The sequence below is a fragment of the Pleurodeles waltl genome, chromosome 6 (genome assembly GCF_031143425.1).
Source record: "Pleurodeles waltl isolate 20211129_DDA chromosome 6, aPleWal1.hap1.20221129, whole genome shotgun sequence".
Taxonomy (NCBI): Eukaryota; Metazoa; Chordata; class Amphibia; order Caudata; family Salamandridae; genus Pleurodeles; species Pleurodeles waltl.
The window spans coordinates 1611834798-1611860102 of NC_090445.1; the positions used below are offsets into that span (position 1 = coordinate 1611834798).

The 25305-nt window shown below is 44.0% G+C and overlaps 1 protein-coding gene across 1 annotated transcript in view; it reads right to left on the reverse strand.

The window, feature by feature from the left end:
• Positions 1 to 25305, reverse strand: part of NIBAN2 (niban apoptosis regulator 2) — a 248934-nt gene that overhangs the window by 107557 nt on the left and 116072 nt on the right. The window contains exon 2 of the mRNA XM_069241498.1: positions 18191 to 18321. Within this exon, the coding sequence (XP_069097599.1) occupies positions 18191 to 18321 (131 nt within the window). The remainder of the gene's footprint in view (positions 1 to 18190; positions 18322 to 25305) is intronic.

Sequence of the window (25305 nt, forward strand, 5' to 3'; positions counted from 1 at the left end):
TGACCAGCCCTGGCACTGCAGTGCACCTCGTTTTAGTGGATGAGTACAGCTGTCATTCGCAGTGCAAGAGACAATTGCTAAATTGGGCTGCAATTGCTCCATACTTCATGCTGTGGGGGTGGAAGCAAAATGTAAATGACAGCTGAACAGCCCAATGGGTGAGGAAGGCTAACCTAAATCACCTCTATTTATGTAGATTATATTTATTTTTATTTTTGATTTTTGTATTACATGGGGCTAGTGGAAAAAGCTATGGCTGTCTTTAGGCAACACCTAAGATGAATTCTCAGTACTAATCAGAGTCGACGCTCTCACTCGAGGAAAATGGCTCTGATGAAAACTGCCCGTACAGCACAATTCATCCATTGCCTTTAGAGCTGGCCCAAGATGGACAAAGAAGGCTCCTTTTTAGAAGTGGCCTAGAGACAGCTAAAGCTGGTCGCTCAGTACTTCAGCAGCATTTTTTATGAACTCGACCCTATGTGACCTTAGCAAAGGCCAAAGTAAAGTTGTTCTGACTTACCTTACTGGCCAGAGCACATTTTACAAACTCTTCGGCCTTATTTTACCACTTCAAGTAACGCAGATGTTTAAAGATGGTGAAAACAAATTAAGTTGTGTTTTTTATAGAAAAGCGAAACAGGTGTCAGCAGGACCATCTCAACCAAAGGTGCTGTACATTGCACCTCGTTGTATGTGTTTGAAGTTATTAAACCCAACTGACAATAACCAGGCCGTAGTGATGTGGGGGATTAAAGGTGCAAGTAAAACCGTACTAGGCGGCACACTGCACTTAGATTTTTTTATATGGCACATAGTTACAGTTTTGGTGAAATGGATGCATCATTAGTCATATGTTTTCTCACATATATTCAAATGTCTGTGTAAGTATTTTACTTTGTTTCTTCTCCAAAACCCATCCTACAATAAGTTATAAACCACATTACACCCGCTTTTCGCACACCTCCTGGAGTTACCAATACCGTGGGCCCTGTAATTCTGGAGGGGCTGGGGGATATTGCCAGGTGCGCTGGAATTATTGGCCCACAGCACATTTCCTACTGCTCCCTAAACAGGGTAAAAATGCAAGCATGGATGTCATTTATTTTATTTTCTGCATTCCCACCGCCCCCAAAACAATTTTAAAAAAGCGTGTGTGGAAACTAGAGGTCTATTGCCATTTCTCCTGCTAGCTTCCTCCCCATCGATCCAAAGATATCTGGCACTGCATGTGGATGAACCTCCAAGCAGCTGATCAAAAAACCAAGATGTGAAACGTTTGACGCCCAGGGCAGAAAGGGTAAGTACGAAGCACAATTTAATACGCCTAAAAGGCTGCTTTGCAGAAGCACATCCAGGCACATCAGTAATGTTTAAATGCATATTAATTACTCGGCAATTCATCACCTATGTTTTATGTGGGAGTGATCAAATGGAAGACATAAAAGGTGTAGGGGCCACGTGACGAGCCCATGCCTGGAGTGCTGCTAACTCTCAGCTGGAACAACGTGCGGGTTGAGGTAAGGTGCTCCACTAGCCAGAGTGTCTTCATCAAATGAGCTGTAATCCGTGATTTGCCCCTGCCTGAGGCAGCTGAAGCTGAAGGCGCCACTAATATGACTGATATGTTCTGACAAACACACCACTAATGCTCAGCCAAGAACTGCCCCTTTGTGCTCTGCTGAACTAATCCGGGAAGGAGAATCACAAGCAAAGCCTTCATAAGACCTACTTCCGGTGTCTCAGGCTGAGGCAGGAAGGGCTCATGCCCGGTGTGGTCACGCATTGCGTAACACTGGGCTGGGATGTGCGGGATCATCAAGGCGGACCCCGCATTCCTTGCACGGGCTGTAACACAGGGCACAGCGCCATCTCAGGGCGGGAAGGGGCTTCTGTTGCTGTTCTAGCCTCTGACTCAATTTCCATACAGAAAAGTGGGATTAGTTGATGAACATTTCCTGAAAGGGAGTGACGTGCATTGTCTGCGACTAGGAAATGTCAGTGCTCAATTTGAGCAACTGCTTGCATTACTGGCATTCTTACTACATGATACATATTGATGGTGCCGGTCTCAGTGCCTCACTACTGGAAAGTTTAGACTGAATAGCGGCGGGCGGTCCATTAGGGAACTCCAGGGCTGTAACAATGCATGCCATACTTGTGAAAGGCCTGCCACATGCCTGCCCTTGTGTGTTGTAAGAGACACTGACCCGGCTAGATGTCGCCAGATTTAGTCTGTACCTTTTATTGTCAAGACAACACTATGAGGAGTGCAGCGATCTAATTTCTCTAAACCAAGAGTGTCCAACCTAGGTCTCCGTGTGTTGAATCCATTCCACAATCTTAGAATACGTTCCTAAAGCACATTTACCTACAAAGAGGCTAAATGGAAAGACTTACAATGTCAAGCGGTATCCTCAAAACCTGGACTGGATCTATCCCTCTTGTTAACTACTGGATCCACCTTTACTCTTAAGTACTCTTCTGGTTTCATCCCTGACCAGCCACACATTTTGGCCAGAGCAGATTCTGCAGTTCAAGCCAAAGAATAACCCCAGCGATGTAGAATGTAATGGGGCGACAGACTGTGCGTAATGCCAGCTTTGCACCAAAGGGGTCTGTGTGGCATCCACGGCCCAAGCACGATCGTTTTGCTGTCACAGGTGAAAAACGTGCAGAACACACTGCAGAGACGCAGCAGCATAGCTAGGTCTCAGACTCTGACATATCCTAGATGATGGCATGAATACCATGGCACCAGGGGCAGATGTGGGCCGAGGGAGTGCAGAAGTCAGAATGGAGAACACGGCCTTCCTGTGAGGGAAGGCCTCAGGATCATTGCTTTAGCTGTCACAGTATGAATGAATGCTCAAAAGAAACAAGATGGTTGCGTCCAGGGCCTCCTGTATCCTTCTGGTACTGTTGTAGTTTTTGTGCATTTATATTTTTGTGCATTATTAACAATGTGGATTTACTCTCAGGTTTACACGTGCACACTGTCTTGGTGCTGTGTTTGAAATAAATATGCTATGACTAATAGAAGTGTTCTAGAAACTATAGCTTATGTTAACTAGGCCTCAGTTTAGGACCTAATGCCATCTTGTTCAAATTGGAAGTCTCCTCCTGCATGTACACTGTTCATTATTTCTGCAGCACAAAGTCAGCAGAGTTATGTTTGTTTATGTCCATTGACGTTGTTCTTGCTGTTCTTGAATAACATTTTCCAGCTTTGCCACAATAATGTTTATTTTTCACAAGACCCTTTTGCTAGCTCGCTGGATCCTATTCATTCACAACAGTTTGCTGATGTCCATGTTCCTAGTTTGTCCTACCATCTCTATATGACATTAGCCTGGAGTGGGCAGAATATTCATGTAGTGGGATAGTGCTTAAATGATAAGGCAATATGATGTTTAATACAACTCTGCTCTGATTTGCTGAGAATGTAATTATTTTGCTCACACCATGATGATTTAGCTAAACTTGCTGCTATTCTATGCAAGAGAACTGTATATAAATCCCTGCTTTTGGGGGTGAGCCAGAGAACTTTCCTATGCTTCTAGAGATGCTGTCTGTTACGCTGTTGATTTTTCTGATCATATGGGACTTGGCATTATTCTGATTTTGCACGTTATTCTATCATTCCTAGTTACTGAGAGCCTTTATGGCCTTGACGTTTTGTATTGCCAATCTCTGTACCGCAACTTTTGATTTTTTAAAATAAATCCTTAAAGTTATTCCTGCAGTAGAACTCAATTATTGAATCTGTCCTTACTTAACATGATTATACGATTGATGTCCTGTAGGCATCTTTTCTCAGGGACACATTGACTCATGAAATTGAGGTTGAAAATAGTCTCCGATTCATCCACCCATGGGGATGCAGTTGAGGTAATATTTTGGAGTGTAAATTTTAGGGGTTCCCCGGGACCACAGCAATACACCAGAGGGGACACTCATGCTCTTGTGGATTCTTTGTATCTGTATGCCAGTGCAAGTATGCCAAGAACAAATGGCGATCCAATGCCCTGCGCTTCATGTATGTTTATGCAATTATTTGAGGTTTTATATAGTGCTGACCACATCATTGTTAAAGTCGAGGAGGCTTTATTTAGATGTAAAAATATAACGCCAATCTGTAGGGTTATAGGACAGAAATCACATTATCATTAGAAAATCATACTTTTAAGAGAATTTCTAATGCTGTTGCAAAATAATAGCAAACGCCAATATGCTAAAGCACCGGACATATATAAAGAACAATAATATTTGAATATTCATGTTCTTGAGAGTGTTTCATTAAAATATTAGGATACCATAAGAGGAGAAAGTGATGTTCTTGCAAAATTGCAAGACTCAAGGAACTAGGCTCTGTCTGTTACACAGTGCAAGCATGCGTGGAAACATATCCAGTATGTTTACAGTGGCATACTTGGAAGTGCCAACTGTCGCGGGTGATGTATCTCATATGTTTGGGAGACACAGCTAGACTGTGGCTCTCAGCTCCCTGCTCCTGTGAAATAGAAGGCATCGGAGAATGCGGGCGGTGGTACATAGTTTGCAAAGAAAAGGCTGCTTGGGGACTTGGACTGCCTGCACATGTGGACAGCATGGCTGGGACAACTAAGCTGTCTGAGGCAGACAACTGTATGTCTCCATAGCATAGCCTGCCTGGGTTTGGTGCCCTCTAGCTATATAAAAGCAGGCTATACACTATGAATCTTAACAGTTTTAACAAATACAGTAGAGTGAACGTGGAAACCTTGGTTTCTAAGTTAAAATGAGATTGGCATGTACGAAATGAATAAAAACACATTATAATGGCACAGACAAAACAAGCGCCTTCCGCCTAAAGCAGTGGGTGCCAAAAGTTTTACAACCATGACCCACTTTTTAGAATGACAAACATTTGTGACTCCCCTACCTTGAATGGATATAAGGAGGGGCGATGTTTGAATTTAACTAAAGCTTCTTGTGGTAGTGCATTGCCAATCACAGACATCACATTTTGCATTGAAATGGCCACTAACTTTGCACAGACATACAGTTTTACTGATAGAACTATGCAGCACACAATTAATAATGTGTGCAGATCGGGTTTCTGTGAATATTTATCATTTGTGCATCACCACCTCAGAATAACAGAAAACAATGTGCTTCAGTTTTACTTTCTTAAGTGCTAAAGGCATCCAGTTCATTTACAGTATTTCCATTTTGTCGTGTTGCAAAAACACAATATCGCAGGGCTTTTCCTTCCCTTGCATTCCCTGTACTCCAGCAAGATAGTCATATAATTCTCTTTAGAAACTTCTCTCACTTTGTAGACAGAGAAAGAAAAGTAAACACCAATCCTAGAGCAATTTATCAGAAAACATAGCAGGACATTTGACCTAGGTCTGTGAAGAACTGGAAACATAGAATTTAAAGGCACTTTATTTATTGCTCACACCTTCCCGAACCATCAAAAATCGACTTGTGACCCACCACAGTTTGCGAGACCCGGGCCTAAAGCCACAAAGGGCACTACTACACTGACATCCACAAAAGAGTTGATGATCGACTGAAACACTTACTCAGGGGTATGACAGATGTGTCCAACACAGGACCAGGAATGACAGATCCAGGCGGATTTTCAAGATAACCAATGACTCTGTCAATGAGATCTGTTTAGATTAATTATATGTACATACTCAAATGTCAAAAAGGATCCAGACATCCTTGATGCACATTGAACACACAGTGTGTAAAGGAAGGTGGTAAGATCCAATCATTTTAGTGGATCTTCCAGAAAGGATAGCACAAAGATTGACGTCATGAACGCTTAGAGGTGCTGGGAAAGACCCAACAACCTAATCGATCTAATAAGGAGGATTCTCAAAAGATTGCGCTCTCACACAGGAAACATTTAGAAGGGCATGGGAGAGGTTGAATAGCCTAACCCATTAATGGGGCTTCCATCATAGGTGAAACCCACAATCAGAGCGGATACCCCTTAGTTACAGGAGACAGTGACAGTACCAAGAAAAATGGATTCCCAACACTAGGTTCCTCCACAGGGAAAAACACATTCTCAGAGCACATATCGCAATAACCTCACCTGAAAGGGTCAAAGACAATGACACAAACAAGAGAAAGGTCTGTAAATAGCCAACAACTTTGGAGTACCTACTCTGCCAACTCCCCTCATATAACTGGTGAGGAAGTTGCAACACATGATCTTTTAAGAGGGTATAGGAGACTGTGTAGAGTTGTGTTGCACTGCATTTTAGTTCTTCCAGGTTTTTCCTCTGAGTCAACAGAATCTAAGCTTCTAATTCGCAACCTTTTTTTCATGGCGACACTGCTGCTTCGACAGAACCCTGGCTACTTGTGCCTTGTTAGCTTTTTCTATTCTGTGCGGTAGTGAAGAATAAAGGGTACAAAAATCATCTTCTACTGCTCAGCTACTATAAGCCTGATGATCATGACTCAAGCATACTAATCCAGTATAGTCAAGTTGGGCTAGATAATACGAACAAAGAGTGCACTGCATGCCCAGAAGGTGTTGTGTGTCCCAGTGACTCATTCTTACGGTGCTTTTTGGCAAAACTACGCTATTATCTGTATGTAATCCGTGTCATTATTGCATTTAACAGCATGGCTTCTGGAAGGATTTGTCCTTTATTCAAAAATGTAAATGATGATGTTTTAATCCAGCCTCTGGTACTCCTTCCATGCTGTAAGCCACATCCAGGCATCCACTGCTGCTTGAAACCACCAAGAGCACAAGAATGCACATACCCAGGCACCGGGCACCTCTGCTTGTGTGTACATACCCTTGAAACACACATCTCATTGACTTCACTTCCACAAGTGTGGGGATGATCATAAGACCCACCGCTATGCAGCTCCCCTACAGAGAAACACATAACCCGCACATGTCACTTTGGTCGTCTGGGACAGGCAACAGTGTCAGGAGATGGTGCAATTGGCAGATCTTGCCCTACACAAGAACCACATAACGTAGCACTAGTTAGCTTCTATATGAAGATGGAAAAGTAAACTAGTCAACTTAGGGATGAAGATGAAGATATAAACTAATGTAAACTAATCAGCTCAGGTACAGATGTGGAGATATGGGCTGGTAGACCTTGGTATGCTGCTGGAGATATGAGTAGGTATCCTTTCGTATAAACTGCAAATATGATTAGGCATCTCATTGATGGAGGAGGAGATGTCTTCTGGTAACCTTTGGAATGGTACAGGAGATAAGCAGTAAGCATCCCAAATATGGGTCTGGAGATGCAGACTGGCAGCCTTTGGTTTGGTCTTCAACATATCAATGGGTCTTCTTGGATACAGACTTAGAGATATTTACTGTTGGCCTTTGGTTTAGAGCTGGAGTTATGAAGAGCCACTGAAGTTATGGAGCGGGAGCAATGGAACGGAAACCTCTCTATAGAGACTGTGTTTGTTCAGTAGTGAGAAGCCCACCTGCACAGACCTCACACACCAAGCTATTTATGTCAGCAACTAGTTCTGACATAGTTGGTATCTGAGACCTGGATTTAAATACATTTAAATAACACCACAGAAGTTCCAGTGACACCTTTTTAGAGCGGTGGGGAGGAATGTCAGGTCTTAAGGGATAGCTGCCTCTGGTCGATTGTCTTTCTTCCTGGCATTCATTAACCTTCCCAGGATGGCACAATACAAAATAACACACCCTTTCAGGCTGAATTCTCATTGAATCATCTTTGGCTTATGTCCAAAGAAGAAGGTGAGGCCGTGGCACTGGTCTCCAGACAGTAGTAAAATGAGAGGGAGCATTCTTTCTTCCAGCTCCAGAGGTGTGATTTGCAAAGCACCGAACATGGCTATTGTCAGATCCTTCCAGTGGTCCCCTGGGGCACTGTCTACATCAGTGAAGTCAACATTTCTTGGGGCTCAGGGGGTTTAAAGTGGATTTCTAATGAGAAATACAGTGTGTCACAAGACCTGAGAAATCCCTCACTGTGCTATGCATTATGGTCTGTCCCCCTGAAAACTTTCTCCTTCATAATTAGAGACAATACTCCCATGCTCAATCTGTATCACCATCTTTTCATCTGTGCTCTGTAACAATCTTCCTCTCTTCTTCCTAGACCTCTGACCATCTGTATGACACTCCTCTGCTTATCATTCCTACTTGATACCATTTCCCTGTCTCTCTGTGCTGTCATTTCTCACTATCTCCACATACCTACCTGTTTCAATCACCCTGTCTCCATCTACGAATTTCTTACTGTCTCCCACTCTGTGCCAGTCACCATCTCCCTGTCTCTGACTGCCACCACCACTCACACACTTGCGATCACACAATCTCTATATGCTACCATCTCTCACTACCTCCTCAGACATGGGACAATCTCCCTTTCTCTATTTACAAACATCTCATCTCTCACAGTCTCCCACTATCCATGTATGATACTGTCTCAATGGCTATCTGATTCCACCATTCACTATCTCCTATTCTCTACCTGTTACAATCTCTCTATCTCTGTGGACTAACATCTCCCACTGTCTCATCATACCTTCCTCTTGCGTCTCTCTATACCCTGTCATCACTCACTGCCTCCTCATATCTATCCGTTCCCATCTACATCTATCTGCCACCATCGCTGCCTGACTACTCATGTTTACCTGTTACCATTGTCCATCTCCTACCTTCTCCAAATCTCTAAATGTTATAATCTCTCACCATACTCTCTCGTCCCTTCCTCCCTGTCATGATTCACCCATTTGTGCATCTTTTATCATCCAGTTATCGTTGCCTGTTGTCATCGCCCTGTCTCTGTGCCCTACTGTCACCATCTCCTCATATCACTCGTTTCACTGTCCCCAGCTCTACCTGTTGTTATCTTTCTGTTACTTTCCCACTCAATGCTTCCTCCTGCCCCTGTCTCCTTAGCTCTGCTCTGTTACCATAACCCTGTCTTTATACTCGAACACATCTCAGCATCTCATCATTGATCTATTCATAAATCTCTCTTTGTATACCTGTTTACATATCTCTCCTCTCTCACTATCTCTCTACATGTGCCCGCCTTACACCATCACGCCATCTCCTCTGCTCAGTAGCCCTCTCTCTCTCTTTCTGAGCCAGTTAATAAGTGACTTTCTCTCCCTTGTCAACATCTCTCTATATCTGTCTCCCTCTCACCAACTTCCCATTTCTGCCTCGCTAACTCACCCCCTCTGCTGGCATCTCCATGTTTCTGTCCATCACCTCCACTCTCCCACCAAAGCCCAACATGTGTAGACTTCTCTTTCCTTCTTGCTGGCTTTCCATTCCCTTCCCTTCCCTTACTTCTATGTCTCATCATTGATCCCTCTGTTAACAACTTTCAAGACCTTTGGATCTCACGCTCTTTTTAACCTGATCACACACTTGTTCTGCCTTCTCTTGCATCCTCATCTTTTCTCTTTTTTCAAAATGGCGCAGTGTGAGGCAGGGAGTCTCCTGTGCCGTGAATCTGAGGGTAGGTAGAGACAGCTAAACAAGCCTTCTTGCCAGTGTGACTGCTTCCCTGAAAGAAATGTAAATGTGCCCCACTCGTTAAACTGCAAATGTAAAGGGTGCTTGGAAGCCGGTATTGGCTTTAATCGATAAAATCACTTGAAGATACCTGAAGACACAGATTTATTCTTTTTGAGTCCTATTAAAAGGGAGTTGCCAGCTGAGTTGCGTTTAAATAACGGTTATTTAAAAAAAAAAAAACACTATGTACAGTATTGGTATTACTAAAAATCAATGTTTTTGTAACACTTTTCGGTCTTAATCCTTTTTGTGCATTATGTAGCAGCCTAGCTTACACTGTGTGTAATATACGTTAGTAAATTTCCCACTGATAACCTTAATTTGCATTGATTTATTTTCATTTAGGGTGTGTGTTGTTTTATATGTAGTTATCTGAAGGTTAAAGAGTGAAAAATATGACATAATTTTTTTTTTTTAGCCACGCCTTTGATCCCGCCCCTATACTCACTCACCCCCACCCCCTTTGCGCACAACATCACAGTTCCCATACTTTTTAGGTCGGGTGCACATGCGCTTTGACCAGTTGTACTGTGGGCCTTTAACCACGCCCATCACTTTCACTCATTCATGGGTTTGCCTTGCAAAAATCTTTTGTTACAATTGGTAAATGCTTTACGTTTGTCCCTCCTTGAGGCGGTTTTGTTACCGACTTGGGGACCAACCCTGTTACATTGATTAATGCACGATTGCTGATACGTTTGACTGCGAGCGAACTTCTTTTTCTTTTGTGTCTCTCCTTCGTGCTCATGGCGGCCATGGTTTTTTTAATCAACTCGCTCATGTCAACTGTTTTACTTTTCATTTTCAATTTAAGTGGTAAGAAAAGTCCAGTTAGGAATTTACAGTGCTAATAGCTCTAACCCGAGCAAAAAACGAGACCCATTGCATTGCAAATGCTTGTTTTTAAATGCACTTCGACCTCCTGATTGCACTTCAAGCTTCATGCCACTGCAGAAAGCACCAAACCTCAGGGCCAGTCCCTGACACCCTCGAAACGTTTGCAATTTACACCAAGAATGGCCTTCGACGCTCTCTTCACTCTGTTTCCCCATCGGTTTATCAGTCCCACCCTCACTTCCTTCACCCCTTATGTGTGTTGGTCACTCCCCATTCGCGCATCTTACCTGTCGCCTCCTCTTCTTCCCTTTTTCCCGCTTAAGGTTTTATCCATCCTAATTGTATCTGAAACATTCGTGCTTATTCGGAAACCTGTAGAGATCTAGACATGCTTGTGTCTGTGAAAGGCTGTAGGATTGGGGCAGAATCGAACACATATCAGGGGCCCACCTGACACATTACTGACTCTACCCCAGCCCAACAGGCGCCACGGATGGGAATTAATTGGTGGCCACTGTTCGGTCCTACCAGGGCGCCAGGCCTGTCTGGAATTCGCACGGTTCACCCAGAGGCGAGTCCCTCTCAGTGGATCTCCCGCCATGCCCCACTAGGCTCCCGCCCGCGTAGGAGCCTGGCTTTCCCTGTCACTCCAGAGCTATAATTTGGGACTATTGTTTCCATTTCAAGCTTGCGGTCTCTGCCTGTGCCTGCGCTAGAAGCTTCCAGCTCTTTGTATGTTCAGCTGCCGTCAGGAAGGCACTTCGTCAGCAGCCAGCGGGGCCGGGCGCAGGCCAGCTTCAGTCATGGGGTCTGCTCCGGGAAGCGTCTAGGGCTCTCCACTGCCAGCTGTCTGTCTCTGTGCAGGGTTAGGGGGTAAATGAAAGTAGACTGGCGTGTGCTAATATGTCCTAGAGGGGGCGGTGAACTCTGCTGACGTCATGGACGTCTAAGATAGGGGAGAGGATGTGCTGATAACAGCGCGTAATAACGAGGGGCTGAGGTGTGCTAAAGTCCCAAACGTAAAAATAGAGTGGAACTGTGGTGATAAAAGAACCATGTCCTGGTGATGGGTACTACTGATGTCTGAGGCATATCTTACAAAGGGAGGTAAAATGTGCTGATAACAAAGGGTGTGATAAACAGGGAGGCGAGCTGTGCGGATATCTCGGATATCCCGGAGAAGGATGGGAACTATGAGGATAGCAGAAGAATATCCTAGCAAGCGAGGTGAACTGTGCTGATATCAGAGGAATATCTTACATAGGGAGGTTAACAGGTCTGTTATCAGAATAAAGTCTTATTGATGGAGGTGAAGTGTGCTGATAGCAGACCAATATCTTGCAAAAGAAGTGAGCTCTGAGGACATTAAAAGAATATCCTAGCAAGTGAGGGGACGTGTGCTAATGTAAGAGGAATAACATACACAGGGAGATGAAGTGTACTGACAACAGAGGGTGTGATAAACGGGAAGGTGAGCTGTGCTGATATCGTAGATGTCCTGTAAAGGGAAGGGAACTGTGATGATAACAGAAGAATATCCTAGCGAGCGAAGTGAACTGTGCCGATATGAGAAGAATATCCTACATAGGGAGGTTAAAGTCCTATTGAGGGAGGTGAAGTGTGCTGATCTGAGAGGAATATCCTACATAGGGAGGTTAAAGTCTTATTGAGGGAGATGAAGTGTGCTGACAACAGAGGGTGTGATAAACAGGAAGGTGAGCTGTGCTGATATCGTAGATGTCCTGTAAAGGGAAGGGAACTGTGATGATAACAGAAGAATATCCTAGTGAGCGAAGTGAACTGTGCCGATATGAGAAGAATATCCTACATAGGGAGGTTAAAGTCTTATTGAGGGAGGTGAAGTGTGCTGATCTGAGAGGAATATCCTACATAGGGAGGTTAAAGTCCTATTGACGGAGGTGAAGTGTGCTGACAGCAGACCAATATCTTGCAAAAGGAGGTGAGCTTTGATGACATTAAAAGAATATCCTAGCGAGCGAGGTGAACTGTGCTGGTATCAGGGGGATATCTTACACATGGAGGTGAAATGTGCTGTTAGAGTAAAGTCATACTGAGGGTGGTGAAGTGTGCTGATAGCAGACACACGTCTTACAAAGGAGGTGAACTCTGCAGATATTTCTAGTGAATGGTGTAGTGAGGGAGGTGAACTGTGCTGATATCAATAGAATATCTTAAATAGGGAGATGAAATGTGCTAATAACTGAGGGTTTGATAAACAGGGAGGTGAGATGAGCTGACATCACGGATCCCTGGAGAAGGAAGGCAACTATGGTGAAAAGAGAAGAATGTTCTACAGAGGAAGGTGAAGTGTGCTGCTGTCAGAATATCTTACATAGGGAGGTGAATTGGGCTGTTTTCATACAGATTTCCTATAGAATATCCTAGCGAGTGAGGTGAAGTGTGCTGATAGCAGACAAATATCTTACATAAGGAGGTGAACTCTGCTGACATTAAAATAATGTGAGGGAGGCAAACTGTGCTGAGATCAGCAGAATATCTTACACAGAGAGGTGAAATGTGCTGATAACAGAGGGCGTGATAAACAGGGAGGTGAGCTGTGTTGACATTTTGGCTATCCTGGCGAATGATGAAAACAGAACAATGTCCTAATGAGGGAGGTGAACTGGACCAATACCAGATGGATATCTTACATAAGGAGTTGATATTTAAAGAAAGTCCTAAAGAGGGAGGTGACCTGATCTGTATTGATATTAGAGGAATATCTTATAGAGGGAGTGGAACATTACTAGTATCAATGATGCCTTGGAGAGAGAGAGGTGAAAAGTGCTGATAACAGAAGATGGTTTTAGAGATGGAGGTTAACTGTGGTGATATCAGAACATGTCTTAGAGAGGTGAACTCTGCAGATATCAAGGATGACTTAGGGAGGATGGGAGGTGACATACTGATAACTGAGGGAATCATCCAGACAGAGGTGAGCTCTGCTGGTATCATAGATGATCTAGAGAGGGAAGTGAACTTGTCTGATATCAGATGGTGCCTTTAAGAGGAAGATGGAATTTGCTTCTACAGAAGGTCCAAGAGGGAAGGTGATGTGATATTCAACAGAAGGTGGTGATATGTGCTGATATCACACAATGTTTTCCAGAGGAAAGTGAACAGTGCTGGTTTCAGAGGATGCCCTAAGGAGGAAAGTGATATGCTATGCTATCAGGGGGTCCTAAAGAGAAAAAGGGATATGTGCTGATATCTTTTAAATGTTCTTAGCAGACAGGAGAAAACCGCATAGATCGGAAAGATACATGTGAGGGAAGTTTAGAGATATTTAAGGGTGTTGCCAAAAGGAAGGTGTTTTGCTGGGATCAGTTATTCACCCGTTTTGGTCTTGCGACTGAAGTTTGTTGAGATTAAACCAGTATCCGGCACTCCCTCCTGTTTCTTTCCTCACACCACATTAAGGACTTCTCGAGCTCTGTGCCAGATCCGTCATCTCTCTTTGGTATCACTTTAATGCCAGGACAGACCAAACCTGCTGGATGAGGTAGGGTTGGAATAAAAGCTCTCTGTTCGAATCTCTGTGCCCTGGGTGTGGCCGTGCTTCGTACATTCCATGCTAGGCCTCTCTCTTTGCCGAGGGCACTCTTTGTTCGTGCCAGTGCGAACTACTTTCATCTAAAACCTACATCCAGTGAAGACCAGGGATCAGGAAATATGTGCATTTGAAGGACTCTGATTGTTTTGACACCTGTCATTCATTCAGGCTGGGTGCCATATTACACTCCTTTCATAAACAGCATAATGCATGCCCCATGTGCAGCCCTGGCATGCATTTTATATACCCTGCAGCACAATCAAGTATAATGCAAGCTTCAGATGATGATCCAGGACAATGCCCAGTCTCAAGGGATTCTGGCCTGCTTCAGGCATAAAGGCATAATTTCTGGGACTTATAGGGCACTGGCATGGTCATCAATGGGTTAAGGAAACCCTAATCTGGGAACAGGGGCTCATACATATTATGACACCATTTTTGGCAGGAAAATTGTGTTGTAAACAACGCGGATGTTTACCTTGCGTAACAACGCTTGACGGAACAATGCCTGCCTTTGTCTGTGCCTTAACCACCTATGTGCTAAACTACGCATATGCGCAGTTAAGGCAGAGAAAAAGGCAGAAAGCAGTCTAGTGGACCGGGAGAGGACGCGGTGAGGTACGTGGGGCAGGGTTGGGGGTAGATTTTTAGGGGCATGGGTGGATTAAGGGCTTGGGGAGGGTGGGCGTGGTCACACTTTTTTTTTTAGGGGTGGGGTGTGGGTTTGGGGACGTTTCGTTTTTAGGGCTTAGGGTGGTGGGGGGCCAGAGTAGATTATTTTTTTAAGGGTGGGGGAGTTGGGGTATATTTTTTTTTTTAGGGCTTAGGGTGGAGGGCGTGGTAGTTTATTTTTTAGAAACGGGGAAGGTTTAAGGAAGGGCAGGAGGAGAGGAGGAAGGATCGGGAAAGTACACGGTGAAGTAAGTGGGGTTGGATTTAGTGCTTAGGGTGGGTGGGGGGGTCGGGTAGTTTATTTTTTAGGGGTGGGGGTTGGTGTAGTTTTTTTATGGCTCAGGGTGGGTGGGGGGTCAGGGTAGGTTATTTTTTGGGGTGGAGGTGGGGAAGTTTATTTTTTAGGGGTTGGGAAAGGTTTAAGGTACGGTGGGAGGAGGGAGGAGGAGAGAGGAGGAAGGACTGGGAGAGGACACGGTAAGATAAGTGGGGTTGGAGCAGGGGTTGAGGGTAGTTTTTAGCAGTAGAAGTGGATTTAGGGCTTAGGGTGGGTGGGGGGGTCGGGTAGTTTGTTTGTTAGGGGCAGGAGTGGAGGGATTGAGGTAGTTAATTTTTTAGGGCCTATGGTGTTTGGGGGGGGGGTTGGGTAGTTTACTTATTAGGGGTTGTGGAAGGTTTTAGGGCTCAGGGTGGGTGGGGGTGACAGGGAAGTTTAGTTTTTAGTGGCAGGTGGCTTTAGGGGTGGTTTAGTTACTAGGGGTGAGGGAAGGTTTTAGGGCTTAGGGTGGGTGAGAGGTGCCGAGATAGTTTATTTTTTTGGGGCAGGGGTGGGGGCTTGAGGTAATTTTTTTAGGGCTTAGAGTGGGTGGGAAGTGTCAGGGCAGTTTCGTTTTTAGGGGCGAGGGTGGGGAGGTCGAGGTCGTTTTTTTTAGGGATTAGGGTGGGGGGTCAGGGTAGTTTAGTTATAAGTGGCGGGGGAAGGTTTTAGTGTTCAGGGTGGGTTGGAGTGTCTGGGTAGTTTACTTAATAGGAGTAGGGGGAGTTTTGGGCCTCAGAGCAGGTGGGGAGTGGGGTTGGGAACTTTTTCTGGTTAAGAGGGGGGTTGTAGGACAGAACCAGGCATGCCATTTCCACATGTGCCTTTACTAAGCATTCTTTTACAACAAAATCCATTGTATAGGCATGTGTGGTAAAGGCATGCATAGAAAATACGCGGTTGTGGTTCCGACCACGTTGTTAAGGCATGCATTGTTTCGTCATGAATGGTTATGTCATACAACCTTTTTGGCAACATCCAGGGATGTCTCGTTCCAATAAAACCACTCAACTGAGAAGAAGCACAAGGTGCTGGAAGAGAATGGAGACCACATGAGTGAGAGCAGTATATGGGAGAGACATATGGGCATATTTGACAGAAAGAGAGAGACACAAACACCGCGAAAGATAAAAGAGAGTAAAGAGTCAACACAAAAGAGTGAGGGACAGCAATGGCCGGCCTCCGTGGCTTCCTCTTGTGCCAATGACAACTGTCGGCCGCACTCATGGCTTATCCATACTACTCATTGCAAAGGAATTTCAACACATCCTTCTCTCCCCTGTCTCCAAACCCATCCTCCGCTGCTGATTTACAGAAGTTTCATCCTCTCCACTAATCTCAGCGGGTTCTCTTCTTTGGCCTCAGTGACACATTACCCTCCCATCCCACTCCTTCCACTGTTACTCAACATATTCTCCTCTCATGCCTCTCCACTCATATCATCCGCTCCTCCCTTCAGTGCTTTGAATGGGATAAAAGGGTGGGGCATCTGTAAACAGGGCAGTGCCCAAAGAAGTGTAACTAGGAATCTTTTACAAGAGGTGAAGCCTATGTGATGGAAAGCGTGGCCTAAAACATGTAAACTAGCACCCTGTGATAGACACCGCGTGCCACCTGATCGGTGTTTGGGCTCCTCTATGTGCGTTTTCTGTCTGTGCATCCAAACATATCACACAACACCTAAAGCAAGTCAGACCTATTGGCTTTGCCAATGCTTATTAAATTATTTAATTATGTATTGGATAAATGAGTTACAACAAGAATATTGTTGTGAATAATTTGAAATGAAACTGAATTCTGAAAATATGAGATTCTGAAAATCTAAGATTGTGAATTACATTTTAAAGGTCTGTGGAATATGGAATGTCCTTCTGCGTGGCCCAGTCACTTCTGTTTTCTCCTCCACGTCATCTTCCTCTGCACACTATCTCTCTGCGACAGTCACCTCTCTAGATCTCTCTTTCTGAAGTCTCTCCATTGGCATGTTTCACGCTTCATTGCTCTCTTTTCACCCTCTCCTTTGCATTGTAGCTCCTTGCGTCTCCACCACTTCACCAGGCCTCCCCTTGTAAGTAAACATTACGCTTGCTTTTCCTTTGGTACAGTCACTATTTCAGGTGTGTACCTCCTTCACGCACTTTCCCACGAAATATAACTACAACTTGCACATTTATATCTATCTCCATGCGTACAACGCAGTGAGGCCAAGCACTGGATGAGGATATGTCTGAACATGTTAATGGCCCAGTGACAGACACTGTTAGAAACGCACACTGCCTGCAGCCTGAACCCCAGACCTCTCGAGTACACCCAGTCAGTAACACCCATCCACACCCTGATCTCACCCAGAGGAGAGTCAGCTTGCAATATGAGCTATACAAGACTCCTATATTACATGAACGACAACTCTACAAAAATACACCAGGAAAGAGGAATTACTGCTACAAAGTAGGGCTACATACCGTACAACTTGAGCTAAAAACCTGTGACTATCAAACAGGGACTGCATCGTTGACGAGGGTTACTTCAAGGGCGCTTATCGTCATCATTGAGAAAGAGGTTGGTGTCTTTGCTTGCAATATACAGCCCAATATGTAGACCCCTTCCAATGTCCATATTTTGATACTGCCTTTGCTTAGCACTGCCAGTACCCACCTCACTCAAAGCCTTCCTCCTTCTCTAAGTACGCATCCTCTCCTCTACCACTCAACACATTCTGTTTTATTTCCCTCACTGGGCACATTCTGCTCACTCACTCAACACATCCTCCTTCTCCCTCACTGAGAAGGACCCTCATTCTTCCTTCCCTCGTTAGCACCCACTCTTCAAGATCACCGACACAGTCATTTTCTTACTCACATAATTCATTTCAACAACGTCCTCCTCTTCCTTACCCAATCACACTCAACCATGACTTCTGTTCTCCCTCAAACAACATCAAACACACAAAAGGTGGTGAGAGGAATGCTTGCAATAGACCGTATTAGCCTTTCTTGCATGGCTGGGAGAAGCCATGACAAGTATGGTTGAAGAACAGCATGGGCGGGATATGCTAAGCTGTGAATGGCATAAGTAACGGCATGTGTGACTAATGAAAACATGACTTACACACGAGCATGTTGAGATCCCATGAAATACCCACCTGTGCCTGCCACTCCAGAGATGTTCACCCAGCCCCAGAGAGAAACAGCTCTACCTGCCCATATAAAACCTTCCAAACCCATTTTCTTACCTTACGGTGCAGCATCTGGGACTGTGGGCCCCCATTTCCTTCAATCTCATATCGGACCTTGTTAAAGAGTGCAACTCCGTACTGTTCCTCGTAGAACTTTGAGAATTCACCCAGTACCTTCTCAGTGCACTCTGAAAGAGATCAGACCAAGAAAACCAATATTAGTGCAAAGTATTCCATTACTTGAAATAATGGCACACGTAGAATATGCCATAAGACAGATACAATGAAATATACCATTCACACAAACTGCAAACCACTGGCAGTGAGAGAAAGTGAATCCCTTACACCATGGCAGATATCACCTCCATAAACAGCACAAAGTATGTTTACACCAGAAGGACAGAAACCTTTACCTATCCCAAGGTTGAGGTGGCATCTCCTATCATGAGAGGCTTCTCATGACCACCTATGAATTTATGACCAAGTATGATGTGTTATTCCTAGCACCTATGCAGGGCTCTCCAGATATGTCTTGGATACTCTGGATTATAATGTGCTACCTTTACATATTTCACACCAGAGGTGATCCTATAGAGTTAAGTATGGTATTGGCACACACATATAAATTAAAAATAAATTCATATAATGGCATACTTAATTATAGTTCTCACCAATGTATTTGTAAAACATTTTTAACAAACTTTATTGGTTTTTTTTTTTTAACAAACTTTATTGGATTTTATAAAACAAAAAACAGAAAATAAAAAAAGGAAACTCAAAGCACATTAGTAAGCATGTGCCTGTACTGCACATTAATGTGGCACAATCCCAATCTCACCCCACACAATTGCTTCCTTCGTCACGCCACATGTAACCCGTTGCCCAAGACTCACCGTTTTAGGTATGGTTACAACTTGATTGCTTGCCCTCAGTGGGATCATCAATACACATAATCAAATTTGGGGCGGTCTATTATTTGGAGGATCTAACCCATCTACAATCTCAGCCCATTCACCAAGGTCCTTGGTCAATCTTCCGTCCCTCCTTGTATTTTTCAGATGGCGTTCATCCGCCACTGCCCATTCAAAAAATCTTTCCTCCAAACTTTGTGTCTTGAAGCTCTGGCAGACACCCAGTGGATGGCAATCTGACGCCTAGCTAGCACCATGCCCAGAGCTGCCATTCTAAAACATGCAGTGGTTCCTAGTGCCAATGTGAACTCAGTCTAGCTCGTATATCAGAAGTTATAAAGTGCAACATATTGAAAAGAACGTGACTAGGACTGGCTTAGGGTAATAATCTTTGTATGGGTTTGGGCTGGACAAAGGAGGTTTCCAGACTAGTGCTATTACCTTCATAAACTCTAAAATAAGATTATAAAGCAACCAGATAAAACCAGGCTCAGGGCTTTAACACTTTTTTAGAGCACTGGAATGTTCAGAGCTGCATTCAAGACAATGGAGTAGCTCTGGGCTTATAATGGTGTAAGCCTGGAGTTCCAACATTCCAATGTTGTCTTCATGTTTCTTCCCCCCCCTTTTTTTTGTTTTAGAACATTCTACCCTTAGTGGGTGGAATGTTCTAATAGCATTTTAGCCCTAATGCCTCGGGATATATCAGTTGTTAAAAGCCCTCTTCCTTATTATAGGCCCTCGCTGCTTAGGTTCAGAGTCTTTGACAACCAATATGGCCCTCGGCTATAAGGGTATAAACACTCACAGATTGAGGCAACCCTCATTCTGTAGCAGCCATCTTTAGCTAGAACCTTGCTATTCTTGTCCCCCATCACTAAGAAAGTGCATTCCTATTACCATCATGGGACAACAAGCAGTATGAGAAGTCCAGTGTCCAAGGATACCTTTGAAGAATGGAAACGTGCAGCATTTACATAGTAATCCCTGCTAACAGTTTAGGTTTTACTCACAGACACAAAAAAGGGACAGCAGGTGTTCAAGATGAATCGAATATAACATGGCCAGCAGCAAGGTAAGTTAAACACACATATACACTTCCCTCCCATGCAGCACAAGCAACATCATTGCAAGCTTCCATCCCTTAGAACAGGTACAGCAGATGTGCAATCTGAACCAGCAGAGTAGGGGCAGTAGCAGTACAAATACCCAGGGAAGGGATCATCGGTAGGACAATCACACCTTATATTTGGAGAACATGGGTAATGTGGTTACCAGCAAATTAAGTCAAACACCCCCCAGCGCCACACACACACAAAGTATCCTCATTGCAAGCTTCCTCATACATCATGACTGCAGCAAAGCAAGCCACCCTCACATACTGACACTGCACAGACAACAAATATATAGAAGAGACTCTAAAGCTGCCAAACGTGATTGAAGGGGCATTAGTTGGTCCAAGAACACAACAACACACACAGGGTATGGTGCATCCTGTTCCTGCACTATCTGCCTAGAGGCTGAAGTGAGAGGGCTTCCTTTGGTTGGAACTGCCTAATTATGCTGCTCTGTTGTCTATAGGATGCTCAAGCCCTGCTCAGTTTTAGAGCTACCAATCACAAATTAGTGCTGCTTGGAACTTCTGCCGCTTTAAACTAGAATGGTGAAGAGCCTTAGGACTGGTTGCTTCCTTGAGGAAAGTGGCAGTGCATGATCTTGCATAAAACAGGACCAGTGTTCCATGCTTACACAGATGCTCATCATGACATGATGCACAACACTCGTTACAAGGAGGAAACAAGCATTTGCAATGCAATAGCTCTCGCATTTGCTTGAGATAGAGCTATTAGCATTGTAAATTCCTAACTGGACTTTTCTTGCCACATAAATTGAAAATGAAAAGTAAGACAGTTGACATAAGTGAGACAATGTAAAGCCCCACGGCCGCCATCAGCCTAAGCGTGAAGGAGAGTCACAAAAGGAAAAAGAAGTTCGCTTGCAGTCAGACATATCGGCAAACGTGCAATTATCCATGTAAAAGGGTTGATGGCCAAGGTGGTAACAAAATTGTCCCAAGGAGGGACAAATGTAAAGTATTTACCAATGATAACGACGGATTTTAGAAAGGCAAGCCCACGAATGAATGATAGGAATGGGCGTGTGATGGGCGTGGTTAAAAGCCCACATAGATACCAACACGTCAGAAAAGCAGCACTTGCGCCCTGCTACGTTCAAGCTTAAAAATGTGATGATTTATAAACACTTTTCACCGGAGGTGTTAGTCTTTAAACACCAGTGCAATGGTCTCACACCTAATGGCCTTTATTCTCTGCTACGTCAAAATTAAAAAGATTGAAAAAAGGTTAATAGCTGACACAAAAATGTGATCTTGGAATGCAGATGAAGATTATATACTTGAAAAATATCAAGAGGTTGAATGAGCAGGCAATGTACAAATCACATTTCAGTGGCAGAGAATTAAGATATACTTTTAGACTGTGAGCTTTGATGATGTTCCAAAAGCGTGTCCAAACAGTGAAATTGGACCTCGAGTCGATTCAAAACAGGTCACTTCATTTAAAGGCTTCATGAGCTGCCAGATGATTAGAGACCATTTCTAAAGGAACTGATCCTTTCATAAAAGTCACTACTTTATATCAGAGCAAAATAAACACTTAACTTGAAAAAAGGCCCGGCCAGCAATTCAAATAGAAACATATCAACACTCTTATCACAAAAGCACACATTCAATGAGTTGGAAGAGAATTTCATAAATTTTTGAGTACCACTTATTCCAGCATCTGGCCTCCTGCACTCTCTTCACTTAGGCATGCTTTACATTTTTCTCATACAACGAGATATCCTTTAAACTCCCTAAATTTCCTTTATGCCATTTTGTATACTTGCTGCTGTAGCTACCAACCAGTTCTTACTTGTTTGTGTTTAGAATGCTTTGATTCTTGAATTCTCCTATAGCAATCTGTGTGTGTGTGTGTGTGTGCACACATATATATCTTCCCTATATTAGGGAGATAATAAACACAATCTCTACCCACTCCTTAAACGGATTACTCTGGATTATTCTTGTCACTCTATCTAAGAATACCAAACAAGCCAGTAATATTCTAACAAGGAAACTATTAATTTCTCAAACACGTGCACTGACATCTCCCAATATCCCCTAGGAGCCCCTGTAATTGAGGAGACCCACAACTCGCAAACTCAGACATTAAGCTGCACAACAAGGCAGCGCCTGAAACAAAGGCACTACTGAACATTATGCAATCCAAACAAATATGACATAAGGCATCATTCACAGCTCTAATTAAATGACTGCATTCACATTATACGTTTTATACAGTCTGAGACCATACCCAGACAGTATGGTACCTAAAAGTGTCTCCAACCAAGAGAAGGTTTGCCTGGAGCGACATCCTACCCTGGAATTCTTGTGGCCTTTCAATATGAGGGTTGGGAGGTGATGCCATCTGAGAAAACCTGGGACCAGCAACACTAGAACCAATATTGGTAAATTTGGGATAGTCTACATCAAGACTCTACACATAAATGCCTAGAAAGAGGCAGCTGCAGCTCAGCAGAAGCCCTTCCCAGAATGTCTGACCCAGGGACGAGAGCATGCTGCTAGGGACCGGAATGGGCGCTTTTAGAATTTTCCTCCTCATACCCATCAAGCATGAAGGCCCACCTTGAGGACTGTGGTGGTCAGTGATCATGGTCACTGAGCTTTCAATCTGAAAATAATACCTCCTAGTAGAAGAATAACACAAAGCATCAGTGAAGTTTAGGGGAGGAGAAACTCCAGGAAACAAACACTGTAGCATTAGTATCCCATATTAGGAGACATTATCACAGTATCTGTGGCAATAACTAGAGAGACATCTACAGAAGAGGGGCAGGCAAAGGTAGGAGACTGCCAAACTGCCTTCTGTATCACAACCTTGAAACGTCTCCCTTTCCCACTTTATCACTGTTTCTCTAGCTGTACCATATGCAATATGTTTTAATTTTATAACCACAGCATTGCTTTAATCTGATTTAGCACACCTCATACTGTAATCAAGTCTTCTGCAGGGGGTCTTGTACAACTTCTGCCCAGTCGTGGCCCAATGGGCCAAGTAGTCACTTGGGGAGGCATGAGACTGGTTCCCCCAGAAACATAAAACTCCAAAGTCAAGACCATGGAACTACATCTTGCCGACTGAGCAACAAAGATCAGAAGATTCCACCTGGGGACAAACACCTCACTGGAGAGCCCACCACAATAATTCTAAGAGATATCAAGCGAGAGTACCTCATCCAGACTATTCAAAAGCAAAACTACACCCACAAGAAAGAACAGAAAACAGAACTGAATGAACTTTTTATGTCCGGCAAGGGACAATGCAAGACATATGGCTACTGTTCACAAAAACACATTTCTCAACTTAGGTGACGTTGTAGCCACTGAAGGTGGGGGGTGATGAAGGAGTGGCGCTGCTAATGTTTACTTTTGAAGCCAGCCCTCTTGCTACTTCCACTGTTCTGCACTGGTAAGTGTTTAAAAGGAGTTACCACTTCTTCAAACCTTGGGTAGATCTTAAGCCGCACAGAGACTCAGCCTTGGCGCAACCTGCGACTCTAAAATATACTACTAAGCCTAGGAATGGCTGGCCCCCTTGCTCATGGCATGAAATAGGGGAGATCAGGAGTCCCTCAAGGGAGGGAGTAGGCTTTTTCACGAAGAAATTATTTTATTGGTCGAAAAACCCTAATACTGAAATTAATAGAATGTTTTAACTACAATGCGAGCAAAGCTGGACTGAAACTAAAGGCACCTTAATAACAGCCCCTAGATCACCCAACAAGAAGGCATAGTAAGCGTGAGCCTAGTGCCAAGATGTTTTTCAAGTGGGTCAGATGATTAATTTGACAGCTCAGTTTCCCAATTATATTGGATATGATGCCACATGTTTTGAGGCCATTCTCAACATAAACTCGGGAACTGTTCCAAAACTTTATGATCTATGAGAAGAACATTATCCCTTTGCTGCCGCACATCATGCACGTGCCTGTAGGAAAAGCGCATTTAGGACAAATGTTAGGTCACTTGCTGAGAGCCTCCTCCGGGACTGTACAGGTTAAGGGATGCATGCCCCGTCCACCCAGTCCGAAAGGTGCCCTCCATTCATCAGTCATAATGGGGGCTCTCTGAGGCATCACGGCCAGTGCGGCACAGAAAGTAGTGTCGGGGCATCTTTCCCCCTGAGGCTAAAGATGACCGCTCGGGTAGAGCACACCCTTTAAACCTGCCTCTGGACAGTCTTGCATGCACCGAGGGCCCTTATAAGTCATCAAAAGAAAAGCTGGATTCAGTTCAACACCCAGGAGCGCTGTGTATAGTAACTGTCCCTTTTTAGAACAGAACGCTTACTTCAGCCTGTTTTTATATGGTATTGCTATTTATTGTCATGTGTCCGCATTTTTTTATTTTTATGCTCTCTAAATGGTAGAGTTTTGTATTTATTTATAGCATGTCCTGTTTTGAAAATAGACTTGGGGAGAGAGAGAGGGAGCAAGGGAGAGGGAGAGGGAGACAAAGAGAGCTATGTTTTTCAAGCACGGCCTGATGTCAGCCGCCAATGTTACCATGTCTCCCACAGAAGGCTTAAGGAAGCCTGCACCGTCAATTTACAATGAAATACAAAAATCGATGAGCAACAAACACAGAAACTAAAAGAAACAATGGAATGAGCAATAAAAAAAACTCATTAAAGAAGAGAGAACATAAGCATAAACATAGCACCACTCTAAACTAAAAAAAGAAAAACTACCCCTCTTTTAGAGCAGCCAGGCAGCTCACTGTGCAGGCTGTACAGTCTGTTCCGTGGGACAAGTTGACCCACTTTTTTGGAGCAGGTTGCGTGACAAATAAAACAGCCTCCAACCTTTAGTAACAATATGCCAAATAGCAAAAATTTTAAAAAGAATGAAGAAGAAGGAACCCAGCAGCCCTTCCGTGCCATTTTGGCACTGAACTGCACTCCATCTCAGGTAGCTGTGCACATGTGGGCTGGTAAAATGCCATCACATGAAATAGATTTATACAAAGGCATAAGGAGAAAGGAAGACATTTGTAGGAGGCATCGGAAACGCCAGGGTATATGTAGCTTTCGGAAAACTGCTCAGATTCTTTTGGGGACGAATTTCAGGGGGGGGGGATGAATGAAGCGGGTTCATTGCTCCTTGCTACATGCTGCGATG